General features: G+C 37.9%; 1 protein-coding gene across 4 annotated transcripts in view; it reads right to left on the reverse strand.

The window, feature by feature from the left end:
• The window catches only part of LOC129762149 (filamin-A), a 185,894-nt gene extending 169,127 nt beyond the window's left edge, over positions 1–16,767 (reverse strand). The window contains exons 1-2 of one of the 4 annotated variants that reach the window (XM_055760147.1): positions 16,586–16,767; positions 6,277–6,682 (exon numbers count right to left, since the gene is read on the reverse strand). In XM_055760147.1, the coding sequence (XP_055616122.1) occupies positions 6,277–6,294 (18 nt within the window). In that variant the 5' untranslated portion in view covers positions 6,295–6,682; positions 16,586–16,767. Of the gene's footprint in view, positions 1–6,276; positions 6,683–6,759; positions 6,910–16,374 lie in introns of all 4 variants that reach the window. The other 3 variants (XM_055760148.1, XM_055760149.1, XM_055760144.1) reach the window with 3 other exon arrangements.
• Positions 16,768–19,835: the final 3,068 nt, after the last annotated feature.

Here is a 19,835-nt window from a genome sequence, read left to right on the forward strand (position 1 = left end):
CCATATTGATGGGCTTTGAAAAAACAAGGCGCCATTTTATGATGGCGGTCATTTTGGATTTACATTTTTCATAATTTTCCATAAATTTCTGAAAATATGTAATCCGCCATTTTGTAGTGACCGCCATTTTAGATTTGTATTTTTCATAAATAACTGTATTCTACTAGTCAAGCCCTTTCATTTGATACCCATATTAAAAGGGTTTTGAGAAAATATGTGAACGACCGTTTTGTGGTGGCGGCCATTTTGGATTTGCATTTCTCTTGAATAACGAAAGGGCTCAAATGAAAGGGCTATTTGTACTGGAAGGGGAAAAATCTTTTTCGGCTATGGTGAAGACAATTATTAAACGGTGTTATTTGGCTTGCTCTGTAATTTGTATGTTTGTATGTTTGTAACATGTTTGTTTGTAGCGCTTTACCGCATTAAAAGAAATTTATCTCTTCCTGTTGACCGATTGGTATGAAATTTGGAACCCACCTTTATCTCTGCAGTCATTATAAAACTGGGTATTTCATTATTTAAAAAATCCAAGATGGCGGCTGCTACAAAATGGCGGATTACATATTTTCTCAAAATCCCATCAACATGGGTATCAAAGGAAAGGGCTTGACTAGTAGAACACAGTTTTTCATGAGAAATGCAAATCCAAAATGGTCGCCACCATAAAATGGCGGATCACATATTTTCTCAAAACCCTATCAATATGGGTATCAAACGAAAGGAAAATATGTGATCCGCCATTTTATGGTGGCGACCATTTTGGATTTGCATTTCTCATGAAAAACTGTGTTCTACTAGTCAAGCCCTTTCCTTTGATACCCATGTTGATGGGATTTTGAGAAAATATGTAATCCGCCATTTTGTAGCAGCCGCCATCTTGGATTTTTTAAATAATGAAATACCCAGTTTTATAATGACTGCAGAGATAAAGGTGTGTTCCAAATTTCATACCAATCGGTCAACAGGAAGAGATAAATTCCTTTTAATGCGGTAAAGCGCTACAAACAAACATGTTACAAACATACAAACATACAAATTACAGAGCAAGCCAAATAACACCGTTTAATAATTGTCTTCACCATAGCCGAAAAAGATTTTTCCCCTTCCAGTACAAATAAATATGTGGCAACACTGAAACTACCTGGCATTTCGATTTCACACAAATGTCTAATATGACGCACTGTTTGGAAGCAATTGTCATTTATCTATTGGCGCCAGTATCAAGAAAATTTTCTATTCGCTGGCGTGGCCAATTACTTGTGCGATACTTGCGCAAGTAACTGGAGCCGGGTGTTTACATGGCTCTAATAACTAGACTTTAGTGATTGGATTCTTCTACTAGCGCGTTGACTGGCACCGTCTAAATCAGCCTTTAGTAAGAACAATCCCACTTGAGAGGCTTGAAAAATATTTACTACTTATCTTGAGTGTATTTTTAGAGGAATATTTATTTATAGGAAATGATTCTCATGTTCATTTGGACTGATCGGGAAAGGAGATTCCTGATATTTCCTCTCCACCACACGAACACTGTAGAGAGAAATTATGCCCGAGATCACATCAAATGAGGGTGATTAATTTGTTTGCTAGCAAAATCCACAAAGCTTGGTGAGGTGAAGGTGGAATTGTAATCCGCTATTTGTCTAAGAACAAAACATTGTTTCTTAACTTACGCTACAAATTTTGTCGACAAATTTCTGTTCAAAAGTACGACTCAAATACGTTTTGGCGTTGACCGACTGCCTCTTTGCCTGTGATTTGTTTCATAGAGTTGTGTCACCGCTTGAAATTACACCTCTACAACATTTCCATAAAACTTAACTCCATTTGATTCGTTCATTTTTGATACAACATATTAGCTCAGATAAGAAAAAAAAAGAAAATAGCAGTAATCGTTGCTTTCTTCGGAATCCTTTGTACCCGCGCTGATCTTCCGGATAAAATGTTTCGTTTAGTTTGTTAATAACCAAGAGAGAATATAATTTTAGTCACAGGATACATCAACGCTTCATAAGCTTCATTTAAAACTAGTGATTTTAACATTCCTTCGCATCCCAGTCGAAATTTCAGGATTACTCAGTTAGGCTGCGGTGACATTGATTGCAGCTTCGTACGAAGATGTGGCTGCATATAATCAGGTTTTCGTATGTACTCCGAAGTAATGTCACCGTGGCCATACTCGGTACACTGGTCTCTACCAAGGTGATTAGAAGTATTTCCTAAGGTGGGTCAATATGTCAAAACCACTCTGTAGCCATCTTGGAAGTATACTGTGTTCTTGGAAATATATATATATGCTTGAATTCAACCTCGCTTGATATCAGCCTGTTTATTTCACGTTTTCGAAATGGCCTCACCTAGTACCATAGACTCGTCTTGGTCACTACAGATTTATACTGATGCATGAGGTCTACTGAGCAATTCCAAATGAAATCGACAAATGACAAAACATTAGTATTTTTGATTCCAATGAAAGTTTGTATTCCGTTTTGGTTGGAAGAAATATGAGTTTTCCACAGCAATTGGGAATTTTTCAACACAAGCGTAACTTTTCAATAGGGCGTATCTATTTTGGTAAGAGAAATCTTTGATAATCTATATCTCAAAAACTATGAGTCGTACCGAAATAGTGTCTTAAGCGGCCCATACATCTACAATATTATTGCACAACATGGGTGGTTGTGAAATTAAATTGAGGGTGTGTTTCAGTTATTGAAATGTTGTACAATATATTGTATGATATCAAAAAATTTAGATATTTATTGTGCAACGCTTACAATATTGCATGATCAATGTGTGACGTTGTGCAATATGGTGCCAGTGAATGTCAAAGCTCATGTTTACATTTACATCGCCTCGGGTGTAAAGTGCGTGTTATCCTAAAAATTTCACAGACTGTTTTTTGAGGACGCGTGTGTTCGCGATGGCCATCAAAATTGCACAAATATGACTGTGACGCTATAATATTGTACGTCTGTGGACAACCTTCAATTATAATGTCAATAAATTCGTACAATAGTATTGTGCGTATATAGGGCGCTTTAGAAAGAGTTATAGAGTATTGGTGTTCAAACGTGAAAACAATATACACTGAGAAATAAAAATTAGTACTCTTTTTATTTACTTACGAAAAAAAACTTTTACATGCAATATTTAAAATATGGATTTTTTTCATTTCAGAAATAATCTTATAAAATAGAAGTCATGTAGAAAATAAAAAAATGATGGATGAAGATGGTAAAATTATCATCGATTTTTGTTTTAAAAATGGAACGTCGAATTTTTATGAAATTTTAGAAATTTTTGTATGTTAACAATCATTTTTAGCCACAAATTATGAATCCTGATGTGATTTAAAACTAAAAACCCCATTATCAATCTCCTTCTAAATGCAGCCATTTTCGAGATATTTGAAAAAATATTTCTAACTAGCTGATCCGGCGAGCTTCGTCCCACCTTTGAATCATTTCAAACACTTAAATTCCCACAGAAATTATTTTGATGTTCGTGATCTCTACTCGTGGTATATATTATTTTTTTGACACATAAACCTGACGCAGACTAAGACGCATCAAAGTGTTTAAATCCGTTTGCTCCGTTCTTGGGTTAAATCGGGAAGAACGGACACCAAATCATTTTTATTTATACAGATATACGAAATTCGCTAAAAAATTACTATCCAATTTTCCATCTATCCGAATGGTTTTCATATTTTTAGGCATATAAACCTGACGCAGACTAAGACGCATTGAATCTAATACTGATAGTTAAATACGTGGCTCCGTTCTTGAGTTAAATCGTGAGGAACGGACACCAAATCATTTTTATTTATAAAGATTTATTGTCTTTTTAATAGTGAATGGGCTCTTTGAATATGTTTGTCATGTTATGCCGTCATGTTCATGAAATATTATGAATTTGCTCTTAATATCCAACAACTTTTTCAAATACATCATTATGCTAAAATATTATACATTTTTGAGAGTCAGTCAACTCTATCCATGATCATCCTTATTCAAGTCACAGTCTCACTTCAGCTAACATACGGTAGTCTTTCTCAATGCTGATATCAGACACAGCCGCTTGGTACAATGTAAGATTGAATATAGCACACAGTGAAGCATGTTTTGCCATTTGAGGTTGGCTGAACGAAGTAGTATGACAATCACTTTCGAAAGATTAAAGGTGTATGAGCGATGTTTGTTATTTTTTGTTAGGTGATATATTGAAATAATATATCTAAATATATTCCTCTATGCTCGTACATCTGTACACTCCTCGGCATAATTTCGTGTTATATCGTCATGTTCATGAAAATTTATGAATTTGGTACCTCAAAGGTACCTTAATGATACCAGACTTCAGGTACGATCTAGGCATAATGTAAACAAGTTAATTATTTTCGTACCCATAACGTCCAGTTTAATCGTTGTGTTTTTGGGGTTTCAATTCTACTTTGAAAACTGTTCGTGTTTTGATTGTGTAACACGAATAATATGTTAAAAGTTTGTATTAAGATGAAAAAAGATTTTGACGTAGAACTACGTCTTTCAGGATGGGTCCCAAAATCAGAAAACAGGTAACGTTTTCATGAAATAAAGTTAACGTTAATAACTAGTTTCCAAAAATGAACTGTGATGATTTGCATATCAATCGAATCGGAAATTCTCTAACATTTGTTTTATATGCTATACATAACAACCTCCTAATCTCTTAAGGATGTAAATTAATGAAAAGTTGAAGCATTCCAATTTTCCCATTATGCCGATTTGTGTGCTTTCCTACCCGTACTGTCATAAACGAGCAACTAAAACAATCGTTTCCTCTCGTTTCCAACTTATTTGATATAAATAATCCATGCTCGGTGTGAATTAACAGTCAATGGAAGAGAGAAGAGGAAATTTTGCGATTTAACCCCTTGGGGGTACGGTGGTATCTAAAATGTCCCAACTTTTTGATGTAGTTTTGATGTAGTTCTTATTCAATGTAGTTGGCAACACCATTAGCAAATGTCAGAAATATATTCGATGGCGTTGGCAAGTGTCATCATATGACAACTCACCAATTTTTTTTCAGGAAATATTAATACGTATCTATCACAATACATCATCAAACACGTTTTTCGCATAATATATTTTCACAATTTGCGAAAAAATGTGTTACTATTTTACATAGAATACATATGCGATACAGAAAAATCAATTTTCATTCATAATTTTTATTTTAACAATGTGTGTATTCCTCGTAAATGTGGATGGTGGTGATGGAACAAATATATAATCGCCTGTGAGCGTGTGTACGTCCGCTGGAAAAAGATCACCACATTAACTGTCAAAGCTGTCATTGAAAATAAAAATAAGGCTTGCGTTGCTTACTAATTAGGGAAAGAATAAATTATGACTCACCCACCTTCAGCTGATTCTACGACTTTTTCCAAACCACTAAAATATTCTTCTGAAAAGTTGTTTCAAAAATTACGATGCATTCTAAAATAATATTCGAAGTGATGAACAAGCGGATTGAATAATATAATTCCGTAGTTCTACGTCGAAAATGCGGTCGTGTCCACACACAACCCGTTACAATTTTTTTTTTTATATCGCTACTTTTTGTATTAACCCACATGTCTTCAAATGTTTGTTTGAAACTATAAGCTATAAATTTAATGAACATGACGGTATAACACGACAAAAATCTTAAGAGGGCCTATTTAATAGAAAAAAGTTGCTTTTTGCTTTGGTGTGCGAGCCGCCTAAGACACTATTTCGGGACGACTCTTAGTTTTTGAGATATAAATAAAAATTAAAAGCCCTATTAAAATGTTACACTTGAGTCAAAATATTCCCAATTGCTGTGAAAACCCCATTTTTCCTCCAACCCAAGCGGAATACAAACGTTTTTTTTTTGTATCAAAAATACATGTTTTTCAAATCTGCATTTTAGGGTGATTTCATTTGGAATTGCTCTATTCCTTGTTCAATGTCAAGATAAACTAAACTAGGTGGGAACAAGTAGTTTTTTTTTCATCTGAACATGGAAACAATGATTGAAAATGAAGTGAATTCAAATGAAAGATGATGTTATCGCTGCACTTGAAAGTGTTTCCTATGTTTGTTACTAATACTAACAGTTCCATTTTCACCGTTTCAATTTCGAAGTTTGAGTGATTGACTGAACGAATAGGTAATATACTACCTCAACAGAAAATTGAACCAATATTTTAATTTTTTCAAAACCAACACCAACTACAAGCAATTTTCGTTTCGCAAATACCTGTACTTGGACATCCATGGTGTCTGTTGTTATTGTTTTTTGTGTTTCCTTTGCTGATAGGAGTGGGACTGTTCGGAAGTGAGGAAGTGTTTCCAGATGTCAAGGTTATCGCTGATGCAATGATGATGATGAGGTGTAGGAAGTAGAGGTGTCAAGTTGAATGTGTCTTATTTCGGTTGGTTTTACGATGTTTAATATCACTGCCGTTTGACAGAAACTGTACGCACACACGCCGGGGGAAAGGATGAGCTAATGAATCGCGTTCACTTTTATTTTTGGGGTGTTCCGTTTATTTTTATACCACTGGCATGACACTGCAGGAGATGAAGCTGTTTGTATCCGAAATTATTAGTCACAGAACTATGATAGAAACGAGTAGACGCTGGATGACGAACACTTTCTTTTCCTTCAAAAAATATTAATCACAGATACAGATTGTCACACGCACAAAATGTCATCGGAAAACAATGAACACACACATACACTTTTTCAGTTAACCTCTCGTGAATGGTTTGCGGCTAATTTCTCTGTTCAAAGTGGGCACTGTGTCTAGTAGCACTTATCGTTGCCACTAATGAGACTAGCATTCTATCTCCGTCCGGTTGATTGTGATCACGATTTTCACTGCGCGTTCTAATTAAATTCACCGACAGGTGAGTGAGTGAGCGGGTGGGGTTGTGTACACGCGCGACATCTGTTTTGGTGCAGAAAACTGACGCTCGATTTGGTGTCTGTCTTAAATTTAGTTTCACATTTTGAAGCCGTCAAACCCGAACATCACACGCTCGATGTAAGCTGATGTAAACAAAGAGTTTTTCATCAACATTTTGGCTTTTTTTTTGCTTTTCCGCGCAACTATGTCCCATCCCGATCCCGAACTGGCACGAGGGCTAGGAGAGCTTATTACTGAGATTTTGTATTAATGTACGTACGTTTAGCGAGAGATTTATGGTTTTCTTGGCTGATGTTATTTTAACTGATTTCCGTAGAATCACAGCCAAACACAGGGGGACATAAAGCGATTGAGAAAATGAAGAACACAGCGTTTGTTTATACCGATATTTTCGCGGATTTCGCTCTTTCCCGCAAATTTTTTTATCATCGGTGAGATTCGATTATTAGCAGCTAAACAAACAAACAAGAAATGAGCTTTTCTTAGAATGTTGTATTTATGGATCCTACGTCTACACTTCAAGCCGAGATGTCGAGAGAATGAAGCCGTTGAACAGTGGATCATAACAAACATGAAATAATTATCGTTCGGAAAGACGATAAGAAATACGCGTTTCTGCTGGGTCAACAATCATTTGCTTCCTTATTAGCTGTCAGCGTTACCCGGCCACTCCAGTTGATAATGTCATGTTTTAAAAATGGTTTTCACCTGATAATCGCCGGTACTATTTGAAAACATAGACATTTTTACGTCGCATACAGAATTATGTTTCCACCGGTAAACTACCACCCGACCAAAGCCTTCGTTATCGATTCAACACATACAGTGATGCAATTTTGTTCGGCGGACGCACCGCGTCGATTTTTATGTCGTCTGGCGGAGAGTGCTTCTGTATTCTTACATCACACGCGCACATTGTTGTCATGCGTTCCCTGGCAGAGGTAAATGCCGTAATGCTTCTCAACTGAATGACGTGTATGCACTGAAATCGTTATTTTGTGCATTAGTGCGTAGCATCCTAGAATACGCCGTTCCGGTTTTATACGCATCGAACGCATCCAGAAATTATTCTTACGTTTCGCACATCGGAATCTGCCATGGAATGACCCTGTAAATCTTCCTGACTATCAAGATCGTTGCCGTCTCGTTAATCTTGAGCTCCTGTAGGTACGGAGATTGAGACTGCAACAACTATTCGTATTCGACGTCCTGACGAACAACATTGACTGTCCTGATCTACTACGTGAAATTCCACTCACTGTACCCCCACGTCAGTTGCGGCACTTCGCTTTGATCATTATTCCTAGGCACAGGACTCATTATGGAACTAACAGCTCTCTATGTTCATGTCTTAGGGCCTTTAGTGTTGTTTGTGATAAATTCGACTTCAATATTACTCGACAATGTTTTATGTGTAAACTCAAACAAATACTATAAGTTAAGAGTGCGATACCATCGAAGACTGGAAACAAATAAATAAATAAATAAATAAATTGGAGTGGTTGACAAATCTGACATAATTGTACTGGTGGAACAAATTATAATCGCCTGTAACCGAATAGCGTAATATTAGGCTGTCAAAAAGTTAGTGTATTGTTCTCGAGGAACAATGAATTATCAAACAACCATCTTCAACTGCTTCTACAAAACCACGCCCTTTCCAGGGTCACCAAAACTGCCGAGGAACCAAGGAACTGCCTAGAACGTACCGTTTAGAACCGTACCCTGGACTTGGGAGTGTGCCATGGGGCAAACATATAAGACTTTCACTGCACGATGTGGTGAGCAGATGCTACATGGGCTGAAAAGTCCCGGGATTTTTAATGAAAGTTTGTCCAATCGTTTTTTGGACAAAGCTGTATTTGTTCCTCAACACAGTTTCCTTCGAGGATAATACACTTGGTATAGCGAGTGCCCATCATTTCAATTCCCTTTCTGTAGTACGAAACGTCTAATTCTTCGAAATATGCCTCAGTGCCACTCTGTAGACTGTCAATTGGACTTAGAAGTGTGGTAATGGATCCACGTTTCATCCATGGTCACAAAATTTCGATAGAAGTACACTCGATTACGCTTCAACAACGCCAAACCGCCTGTTCAATCATCAACGCACCGCTGTTTTTGTCGGCGGTCAGCAAAGGCGGCACCCATCGCGCGGATAGCCTTTTCATGTCCAAAAAGCCGTGCAAAATGTATCCCACTCGTTCTTCTGGATTGCCTACGCTAAGTCGCGTAATTTCACTTTACGATCGTTCAAAACGAGTCGATGCGCTTGTTTTACGATTTCAGGATTCGTAGCATCTTTTGGCCTTCCAGTGCGAGGTGCTTCTGCGGTGCTTGTGCGACCCATTTTAAATTCACTAAACCACCGATAAACTGTTATTCTCGAAGGAGCAAAAGAGGAATAACATTGCGTCAACCACTGCATTGATTGTTCAAGAGTTTTTCCCGTCAAAAACAATGTTTGATCAAAATACGATGTTCATCTTTTTCGATTTTTTATACGAATGCTCAGGAAGTGACACTTAAACAACTGTAGTTTGTGAACTAATAAACGAAATGTTATGAAAATTTACACAAAAGCTAGTGACAGATGAATCTCTTGAAATGAATTTTGTTCATGTGGTTGAAAAATCCCAAAAAACAAAACAAATGAATATATTCTGATGACCAACGCCTACTGTGAGTCTTGGTTTGATTCAGATAATTTTAGAAAAAGATTATTTAAAAAATGGTTTAACGGCAGCGGTCGGATTGGGTTTCATAAGTAGGTCAACCAAACGTACCGTTTTGAACGGGACAGTACCGTTTTTTGACCGTTTGAGAATGTCCCGTTTTTTTATCAATTTGTACCACATTTTTAGTATAAAGAAAAAATATTTGTAATAATTCCCTATTATACTACGATTCATTTGAGAACTCATGCCTGAAAGTATGTTTGACACTAATCAGTGGTTAGTGAGTGACCTTTTGTTGATGTTGATGTATCTATCACTAAAGATGCTGTTAATTTTATAATTTCATTAGAATTCCTCAACATAAAAGGGAAGACGTTCACTTCTTTATAAAATTAACGTCAATTTCACATGAATTATAATAAGTTTCTAATTTGTAGGTCATCTTTTGTTTTCAATCAGTTCGAATAACCCATTCGGGGTGGTTTCGACCAAGCTGCGCCATGTTGTAGTGTGTATCTCGTTCTACGCAGAAGATACTACTCGTTTAAGCTCTTCAAATGACTCGTACTGCTTGTAAGCTGCATCTACTATTCGTACGATCACTCCTCATAAGTTCCTGACAAGGTTTTGATTTGGTAAATAAGCTGAGCAGTCCAGAATCTGAAGCCCCTATTCATTAAACCATACCATAACCTCACGGATTTTATGCATTTATGCCAAATTACCCAATTATCACATTGTTTTTGATGCAAAAACAGCATTAAATGATTTTTTAAGTACTTCGTTGCACTTCTAGCTCTTCATTCGTGTTAACGGTAAGCTATCTCAACCAGGCCTTTTTGAGAAAATTCTCCCCAAACCCTAAAAATTCTATTTTCAAAGCTGCGAGTTCAAAAACTAATGTGGGATCTAATCCCATGGGTTTCACTATTTGAAGAGAACTTCTCTGATAAAAAAAAATCAACTTGAATAGAATTTCTTTATACTGGAAGGATTTACGGAACGTGTCATTTAATTTTTCAACTCGTTACTTTGCAGGCGGTAGTTTGATGATTTGGGGGGAATTTTCTCAAAAACGCCTGGTTTAGATAGCTTACCATCAACACGAATGAACAGTAAGAAGTGCAACAAAGTACTTCAGAATCATTTAGATCAATGCGGGGCAAAGGTGCGCACCTAACTGTCGTCGTCCAATAACTCTTGAAATGAAAGCAAATAAACCTCCGTTTGCTTACCAAATTGTAACTATATATATAACCTTCGAAACGTAGTACAAGCATTTCTCGAGTTGTGCTTGTAATTGGACAAATACCTATTTTGATACAAAAAGACAAATGCGCACCTTTGCCCCATAGTTCGGGCAAAGGGTGCGCACTTGTTGAATTGAACTTCTGAGATAACTTATACCAAAAATAAATGCTTTATCATCAGAAGCGGGAGAAGCATCATTACTAGAGAGTGTAGGCACCGTCCAGTAGGCAGGAGCGGGTGTTCTGTGTTTTTTTAGGGGTGGAGAAGAGTGGGTGGGACTATTAAGTCGAACATACCACGTGGATTTTTTTTGGGAGGAAGGAGACTGACAATATAAGATATCCGAAAATGTCCAACATTTGAAACAGGATTCGTTTTTATTAACAAACTAGCTGACCCAGCGAACTTCGTCCCACCCACAATTGATATACAGTTCGGACTCGATTATATATAATCGCAATTTCACTTTTAACGTTAATTTTCGAATCCAATACATAATCGAATCACAAAAAAGCTATTTTTCGATTAATGTTTGACATTCATACATCAATGGAATTGTTTTTTTGAGATTCGATTATGTATAGGATTTGAAAATAATTGTTGAAAAATAAATGGTCAACTATATATAATCGAGTCCGACCTGTATTGATATAAATCATTTCTAACACTCAAGTTCCCACAGAAATTATTTTTATGTACGTAATCTATACTCGCGGTATTTAATTTCTTTTTTGACATATAAACCTGATGCAGACTAAGACGCATAAATCCTGATACTGACTGTTTAAATCCGTGGCTCCGTTCTTGAGTTAAATCGTGAGGAACGGACACCAAATCATTTTTATTTATATAGATCAAATTTATAAATACATAGTTACCTTCACTTGATTTATTTGAAGCTCATTGTTGAAAAAAACACAATATTGATTTGAAGTTCATTGTGAAAATTAACGAAACATAACCGTTATTGAATTGAATGCATGGTGAAAATAAAAACATTTTTCATTTGAAATTCATTTTGAATTATTTTGAAGCAATAGTTTATTTTTATTCCTCATCTTGGATTTCGGTTCTGAGAATTCCGACCCTTTGCCTTGGAAAGCTGTTGTTTCGTTGCGCTGTTGTGGGGTTCGAAGAGACAGACGATGGTTCCACATGAAGCTAGAATCCCAATCTCTTCCTGCTAGTTTTGCAACTTTGTTGAATTCATGCTGGAGGTTGTTGGCTTCCAAAAAATCGAACGCTATGCGCCGCAAATCTTTGAGAGTCATACCATAGAAAACTTTGTCCAGTGGCCTGCAGATCGTCACTCGTAAATACCTATCTGAACCGCACTAGGTGCTCGCTGGCACATTCCAGCATAAGTACAAATGTCAATAAAAGAAGATTCAAATCATAAATCACTTTCTGATATGAACCTCTTCCTCAGAACTGATTCAGAAATACCGAAGTCTGCCGCAATCCGACACTTCGAGACTCTCTCCCGAAGCCTCTGTCGGGCCATTTGAGCATTTCTGGAGTGCATTTCTTCAAATCAGTTTTCTTTTTGTGGGTCCCGTTAAAAATTTTGTTGAAAACATTTTATAAATATTTTTCAGAGCAAAACGCTAATGCGAGCTTTTACCCCACAGCCACTGCGCACCTTTGCCCCACAAGCAATTTTTGAACTAAAGGGTGTGTCACATCAAATTGCAACACGGAAAAAACGCTGTAGAAATTTAATTTTTAGGAATTATATCTTCAGCTTTCGCTTATAATCAGATAAGAGTGTATAGATCACGTTGGCCATGCTTCACTGTCAATTTTTCGTAAATTTGGAAAAATGTCGTCGAACGAAAAAGAGCGACGTGAATTAATCCTGTGCACTCATTTCGAGAATCCGGAGTTGTCACATCGGGACATCGGTAAGATGCTGGGAATCGTCCAATCCACGGTCAGCAGAGTACTAAAACGATACTTCGAGAACCTAACCATCGACCGGAAGGTGAAGAACGGCAAAAATGGATGCTCCGTCAGTGAAAAAGATCACAAGCGCGTAGTTAAGCAGTTTAGACGTGATCCGAGAAGTTCGGTCCGGGATGTCGCCAATAAGCTGAATTTGTCAAGTTCATTCGTCCAGCGGACCAAGCAGCGGGAGGGCCTGCGTACATACAAGGTTCAGAAGGCTCCTAACCGCGACAAAAGGCAAAACATGGTGGGGAAGACGCGAGCCCGGAAGCTGTATACCGAAATGCTGACGAAGCCGCATTGCGTGGTAATGGACGACGAAACCTACGTCAAAGCGGACTTTCGTCAGCTGCCGGGCCTGTTGTTCTTCTCCGCAGAGGACAAATTCAGCGTTCCGGAGGAGATTCGCAAGCAGAAACTATCCAAGTTTGCCAAAAAGTACATGGTGTGGCAAGCGATCTGCTCTTGCGGAAAGCGGAGCGCCCCCTTCGTGATGACCGGCACGGTAAACAGGCAGGTTCACCTTAAGGAGTGCCTACAGAAGCGCTTACTACCACTATTGAAGCAGCACGAGGGCCCGACCATCTTCTCGCAGCCGGATCTCGCTTCGTGCCACTATTCAAAGGACGTGTTGGAGTGGTACGAAGCCAACGGGGTCACCTTCGTACCAAAGGAAATGAACCCGCCCAACGCGCCGGAGCTTCACCCAATAGAGAAATATTGGGCGATTATGAACCAGGCCCTCCGGAAGAACCCAAAAGTTGTCAAATCGGAGGCGGACTTCAAGAGAAAATGGATTTCTGTTAAAAAAAAACTACAACCTGACGTTGTACAGAACCTTATGGACGGGGTAAAGAGGAAGGTGCGAGCATACGGGCTTGGGCTCGAAGTATGAATAAAAAGAAAATGCCAAAAGTTGTTTAATAGTTTTTATTTTACTGTCTAAAATTTTCAAAAGGATCGGTCTACTGGGCGAATTTCTACAGCGTTTTTTCCGTGATGCAATTTGATGTGACACACCATTTAATAAAATTTTTAAAAAAATCTCTTGAACTTTTTCACAAAAACGAATACGCACTATCATCTACTATAGAATGAAGCATTTTTTGACAGTGTATTTTCGAACTTTCCAGTTATTTTAGGTAAGTTAATCGGGGTCACCAAAAACTGAAAAAATTAGATCAAAACATCGCAAAACTCTTTTTACCTAATAACTTTTTACCACTTTCATGAAATGTATCTTGTATATATGTGTGAGCTGGTGGTGTAATAATGTATGTGTAATAATGTATAATAACAAATACACTGTTGTCGAAATTTTATGCTCGTGCTTCAAAATGGCCAATGCGCACCTTTGTCCCGTGCGCACTTTTGCCCCGCATTACTCTACTGCTGTTTTTGCATCAAAAACAATGGTATAATAGCGTAATTCGGCATCATTACATAAAATCCGGAAGGTCATGGCATGGTTTAATGGATTGGGGCTTCAGGTTCTGGACTGGTCAGCTTGTTTACCAAATCAAAACTCTGTCAAGAACTTATGAGGAGCGATCGTACGAATAGTAGATGCATATTACAAGCAGTATGAGTGATTTAAAGCGCTTGAACTTGCAGTATCCTTTGCGTAGAATGAAATACACATTACAACATAGCGTAGCTTGGTCGAAACCATCCCGACTTATCGTAATTCTTGTTAAATTGACGTTAATTTTGCAAAGGAGTGAGAGTTTTTCCATCTGGTTCTATAGTTATGAAACACTAGAATTTTAGTTTTTTAAATGCTTCGCGTCTGAACACAACAATAAAGTTCAAATAGCCAGACTTATAAATGAAGATTGTTATTGTATTGTACACTATATACTTCAATTCAACCAATTTCTAACATATCTCTGGAAAAAATGGAGTGGTTCTATAGTTAGGAAACGCAGCGTATTAATGATGATTTATATACACTTCAAGGATGAGTTTCATGTCAACTCTTAAGCGACAGATCGCGAGAGCGTGCATTCAGCCGTTCATGATGCATAATTCATAATATCCATACTCAGCCATTCCATGTCAAACCGATATAATGGTTCTCAGATTTTCTAGCAAAGTGGTAGTTTTGTTCTTCATCGCAAAACATTTGACACGTATTTTTTATTTTTTTATTTTTTCCAAAAATGACTTTTTTCAAAAATACATAACTTTCGAACTACTAAACCAATTCAGATGATCAACTTATCAAATTAAAGCCAATCGCATATGTTATGTGAAAAATCCTCAGCTTTCCAGAAAAAATAACAAATAATATAGCACCCTTGGTCCCGAGACTATGAAAACAATAAAAAACGAATACAATGAATAATAACGAAATATTCAAAATATTCGAATTTTCTGCAGGTATAGTATTTTTTCACAAAGACCAGGTGATTTAATTTGATATGTCGATCATCTGAATAGGTTTAGTAGTTGAAAAGTTATGATTTTTTGAAAAAGTCATTTTTGGAAAAAAAAAAAAGAGTAAAAATTTGATTTTTACCCTAACTAACTACCCTAACCCTAAAATGGAAATGGTCACCCTACCAAAAAAATAAAAAAAGGGGCCAAATGTTTTGCGATAAAAAACAAAACTACCAATTTTCACGAAAATCTGAGAACTGTATCGGTATATCGGTTTGTCATGGAACGACTGTACTTTGAGAAAAGGAAATTATTCATTTTCATATACTTTCTAAAAAACCCAATATTCCCGTTTGATTTGACTTGCTCATTCCAGAACGGTGGAATATTCTAATTCACATCGTTCTGAATGTCCTTTCATCGTTTTTAAAAGCATCATTATCATTCGTGAAGATTAAATTTTGACGGAGGTCTATATTATTCAATATAAAAAAACGTGGTTCTGATCCACTGATTTACTTTCTCACTTAATACGCCACAGAAACAAGCAAACGACATCATTTGTCAAGGTTGTTTAAATGCTAATATTATAACGCTTCTACGCCGTCAACAAATCTGGTAAAAAAAGTCCGATCCTTATCCAATTCGTAGGATACCTATCGATTCCCCCCACATAATTGTCTAGCCAAAATGCACAACCATATTTCCAACCGCTTGCAAACCACTCGACGCCGAAATTGGGTCAACTTCTGCCAAAAATGTGTCAGTGTTAACTGTAGCCGTCCTCTTCCCGAGGGCATGAATTTCGAGTTGGAAAATAGGCCGATCCCTGCCAGTAGACAAGATATGCATAAGTACCGTCTGCGCTCACTAAATTTTCACGCTTTTCTCCCATCCCGCGTCAGTTTCCTGCCCCACCGATCGTAGTTCGTGTTCGGTGTTTATTTTTGTTCGACAACAAAAACAAATCGTTTTACTCGTGTCTTGTGCTTCGATCACTAATTAATCACCATTTTTCACAGAATAATCTCACTCGCTCATTTCACACGCCGTTAGAGCTGATTGAAAGTTTGAACCTAGCACAAAACGATTCCCCGTCAACAGACACCAAAACGATGGTTTTCCAATTTTCTTCACCCACTCGCACACACGTACACACTCACTCACGCTTAGAAAGTGTCAATTACTGAGCTGCGATCGGTGACAGTTCAATAACATCGTGTCTCAGTGAAAAATTGCAACGAATTTTCCGAGCGCCTTCTTCGCCCACCGCGGCCACCCATGCAATCAGCTGCAGATCCTCGAGAGTAAACTCCAGCCAAAACCGTGACAATTCGTAACCGTGAATTTCTTCCTCCCTCGTGTGATCGTGTGCTACCTTCTGTTTTCACGAACACATTGCCGCGCCGTGAAAAGCCGGGGGGTTACCACGCTGTTTCGGTTCACTCACGTCCGCCGTTTTTCCCTGCTTTTGTTTGTTGAGACGAGGGGCGAGGGTAGGAGGTTTTTCCCGTCGAGCACTTGGCTTAACTTGAGTGTTTACCGCACGAGTAGAGAATCGAAACTAACCGACCAAGCCGAAGGCGAAGTCGAACGAAGGTGCCGCGATCGTCCCCAAAGCGAACTGCGACTGCGCCCGACAGGAGCTGTCAAGTTTTTCCCAAGCGGACATGTTCGCGGTTCGCCGCTCTGGCAGATGGTTTTTCCGCGGGCGGAAAACAGGGCTGTGAGTGGATGCTGTTTATGCTGCTGTCGCCATCGGATAGATCACTGCGAGAAAATTTTGAACGACTTCTTTTTCACTGGAAAAATCGAGTCTGCCATTTCACCCCCACCGCGTTCAATTGTTGACCCGAGATTTGCATCCATATTGGGGAGGACCCTTAAGCTGCCAAAAATGGATCAGTGGCGCGCCGAGCGCGACACTCAATCTGACAGTATTTTTAAAGGTTACGCATTAAAATGCTATGGGGTATATACGCGAGAGGAAAAAGGTAATAAAAAATAGCCAACAACGAATGACTTCGGCGAGAGCTGGACTTCCTTAAATGGTGCGAAACTTGCATACCTGATGTGGTTTTGTGCGAGTCTGACCCCGCCGGTGGCCGGTGGTGGCGTCGTACCCTCATCCCCATGTGCCGCTTCGTAAGCCGCATCGGATTTATTGAATTTAATTCAATATGAACAGGTCATAAAATCGCTTTAAAAGGCGCTAACTGCTTGTCACGTTGAGCTCTCGTCGTTCAGCCACGTTTGCGCACAGCGCGGAGCCATCGAGCCGATTCGTTGATGTCCAGCATGTGCTGATTCACACATTTGTTGGGAGAAAACAAAAACAGGATATGCTCAAACAATGGGAAATGAAGCACAATATTATAATCGTAAGAACGGGTGAGAGCTTGAAGCAAATTCTATCTCAACCAGTGTGCATAATTTCTTCCAACGTGTTTGATGCTAGTTGGCAATGAATGATGTTATCCGGTGATTGTTCCTTGCGATTTAGGAATGACACGCAAATAACGTGATGTCAACGTAACGTCAACTGTTCTCTACTTCAAATCTAGCTGGTTATCGGATGGATTAAAAAACCCATCCTCATGCAATGAATCTTCATCCTCTCTAGTCGAACTTTAACTTCAGTGACATTCCGATTTATTTGACGTTTCGTTCAATGGGTATGGGTCTTCAACTGGTCGCTTCACTCGAATATGGTATTATCTCCGGAAGGTCTTCAGGTTGAGTTTTATTGAACGTGAGCTGAAAAATAAAAACGGTTGCATTCGATCGTTTTTTTTTTTGAGTGAATCATGCGTTCAGTGAGATGAGGTCTGCAGCGATGTCTACTGATCTGGTTTTACGGTTTGGCATCCAAGGATAATTGTTCGCCAGTCAAATTTGTTAAGATAGGATGCAATGATAAGGGGCCACATACCACGTGGACAACTTTAGGGGGGGTAGGGGGTATCAGAATGTCCACGTTTGCCACGGAGAGGGGGAGGGGGTATAGACTATGTCCACGTGGACACGAAGAATAAATATTTTTTCAAATATAATCACCGATACACTCGAAATTAAATAAAAATCGTTCCGTATTCAAGAATTTCAAAACTCCGCCCAACCTGAGTATTCCATAATTATCAATAAACTGATTGAGATGAGAGTCAGATATTTACTGAGAGTGCTCCATATATATTTACTAGATCATTGGACTTCTTCACTAAAATCCATATTCTGAAAATAACTCACGTAAACTGTGAACAACCGGGCTATTTCCTATGATCCTATGACTTTTAGAGGGCTATACATAGACGTTCATAACCAAAAACTATAAAAATTAAACAATTCCATAATGGTTGAGTTTTCATGATATTACGCATATGGTTTATTCATCAAATATAATGTTCTATAGATTTTTTTCTAACTCGAGAACAGTTAGTTTTAGAACGAAAATGTCTGTATAGTTTTTCATGCAAAATTACGTGTAAAACCATTTTTTTGAATTACTTTTCTTGAAAAGTAACAATTTTCCAAAGTATTGGAATTTTTCAATTTCTAGGATATATTTACATTTACGAAAGATGATTTATGCACCACTAGTTGACATAATTTCCTATGATGCTCTTATCTCTCCACGCTAATAATCTTTTGTTTACACCGAGTACCATTATCTATTATCCATAGAAAACTGCGTTTTATTGCATGATCAAATTCACTAGACATTAAAATTCATACAGAAGTAGTGTAAATTATTGCATGCGGTTGGATAAAGTATTTAGTATGATTCCTCGCAAAAGGTTAATGAATTGCAGAATGGTCGATAAGGATTTGAAAAATAATAAAATATTTTGATACGCTTTCAATACCCTAATTTTCCGAACTATTGCGGAAAAGGTTTCGTATTGCGCTACAGACTAAGGCCGATTACACATTATCCGGTTTCTGCCGGACCGGTCTGAAACCCAAATGGCAAATTTCAACCGTACCAACCTATTTACGGCGCCGTGATGCAGCCGTCTACTGCGACTACATGTCCGGCGATCGGACAAGTATTATACGCGATGAAAGTAGTATAGTGTCGACGTCTGGTGGAGACATCAGTTTGGGAAAGCAAATCATTCTCTATAAGATTATTAAACCTTAAGACAGTTTTGAGTTGTTTAAATTTTTAATGAAAATTTATTTCATTACTTATTTCATTTCTTAAAACCTGCGGTACTGATTCTTGTTTAATCATTTCTGTATAATTTTCTTGATATTTTCACTAAAACTCAATATTGTAATATAAAATCACTATCAAACATAATTATTGTTCCGGGGTATTTCCTCTCTTGCAAAAAACGTGCTACTCTATTACATAAAAACATATAACATATAAGAAAAAGTTAATTTTCATTCATAATTTTTTATTTTATATATGTGTTTACTGCACCTGAAAATCCATTATCACTATAATTTCCCAAAAGCGGAGCATAAAGCTCAACGCGAATTGACAGTTGTTTGTGATGTCTGTTAGTGTTAGTACAATAGGCGCACCGACGAGGTGCTATAAACTTAAGGTATTTTCTTAGGGTAGTGCAGCCGTCTCAGACTGCACGTTACCATACGCTAGAAGAAGGGACAAGGAAGGT

This window comes from Toxorhynchites rutilus, chromosome 1 (assembly GCF_029784135.1).
Source record: "Toxorhynchites rutilus septentrionalis strain SRP chromosome 1, ASM2978413v1, whole genome shotgun sequence".
NCBI lineage: Eukaryota > Metazoa > Arthropoda > Insecta > Diptera > Culicidae > Toxorhynchites > Toxorhynchites rutilus.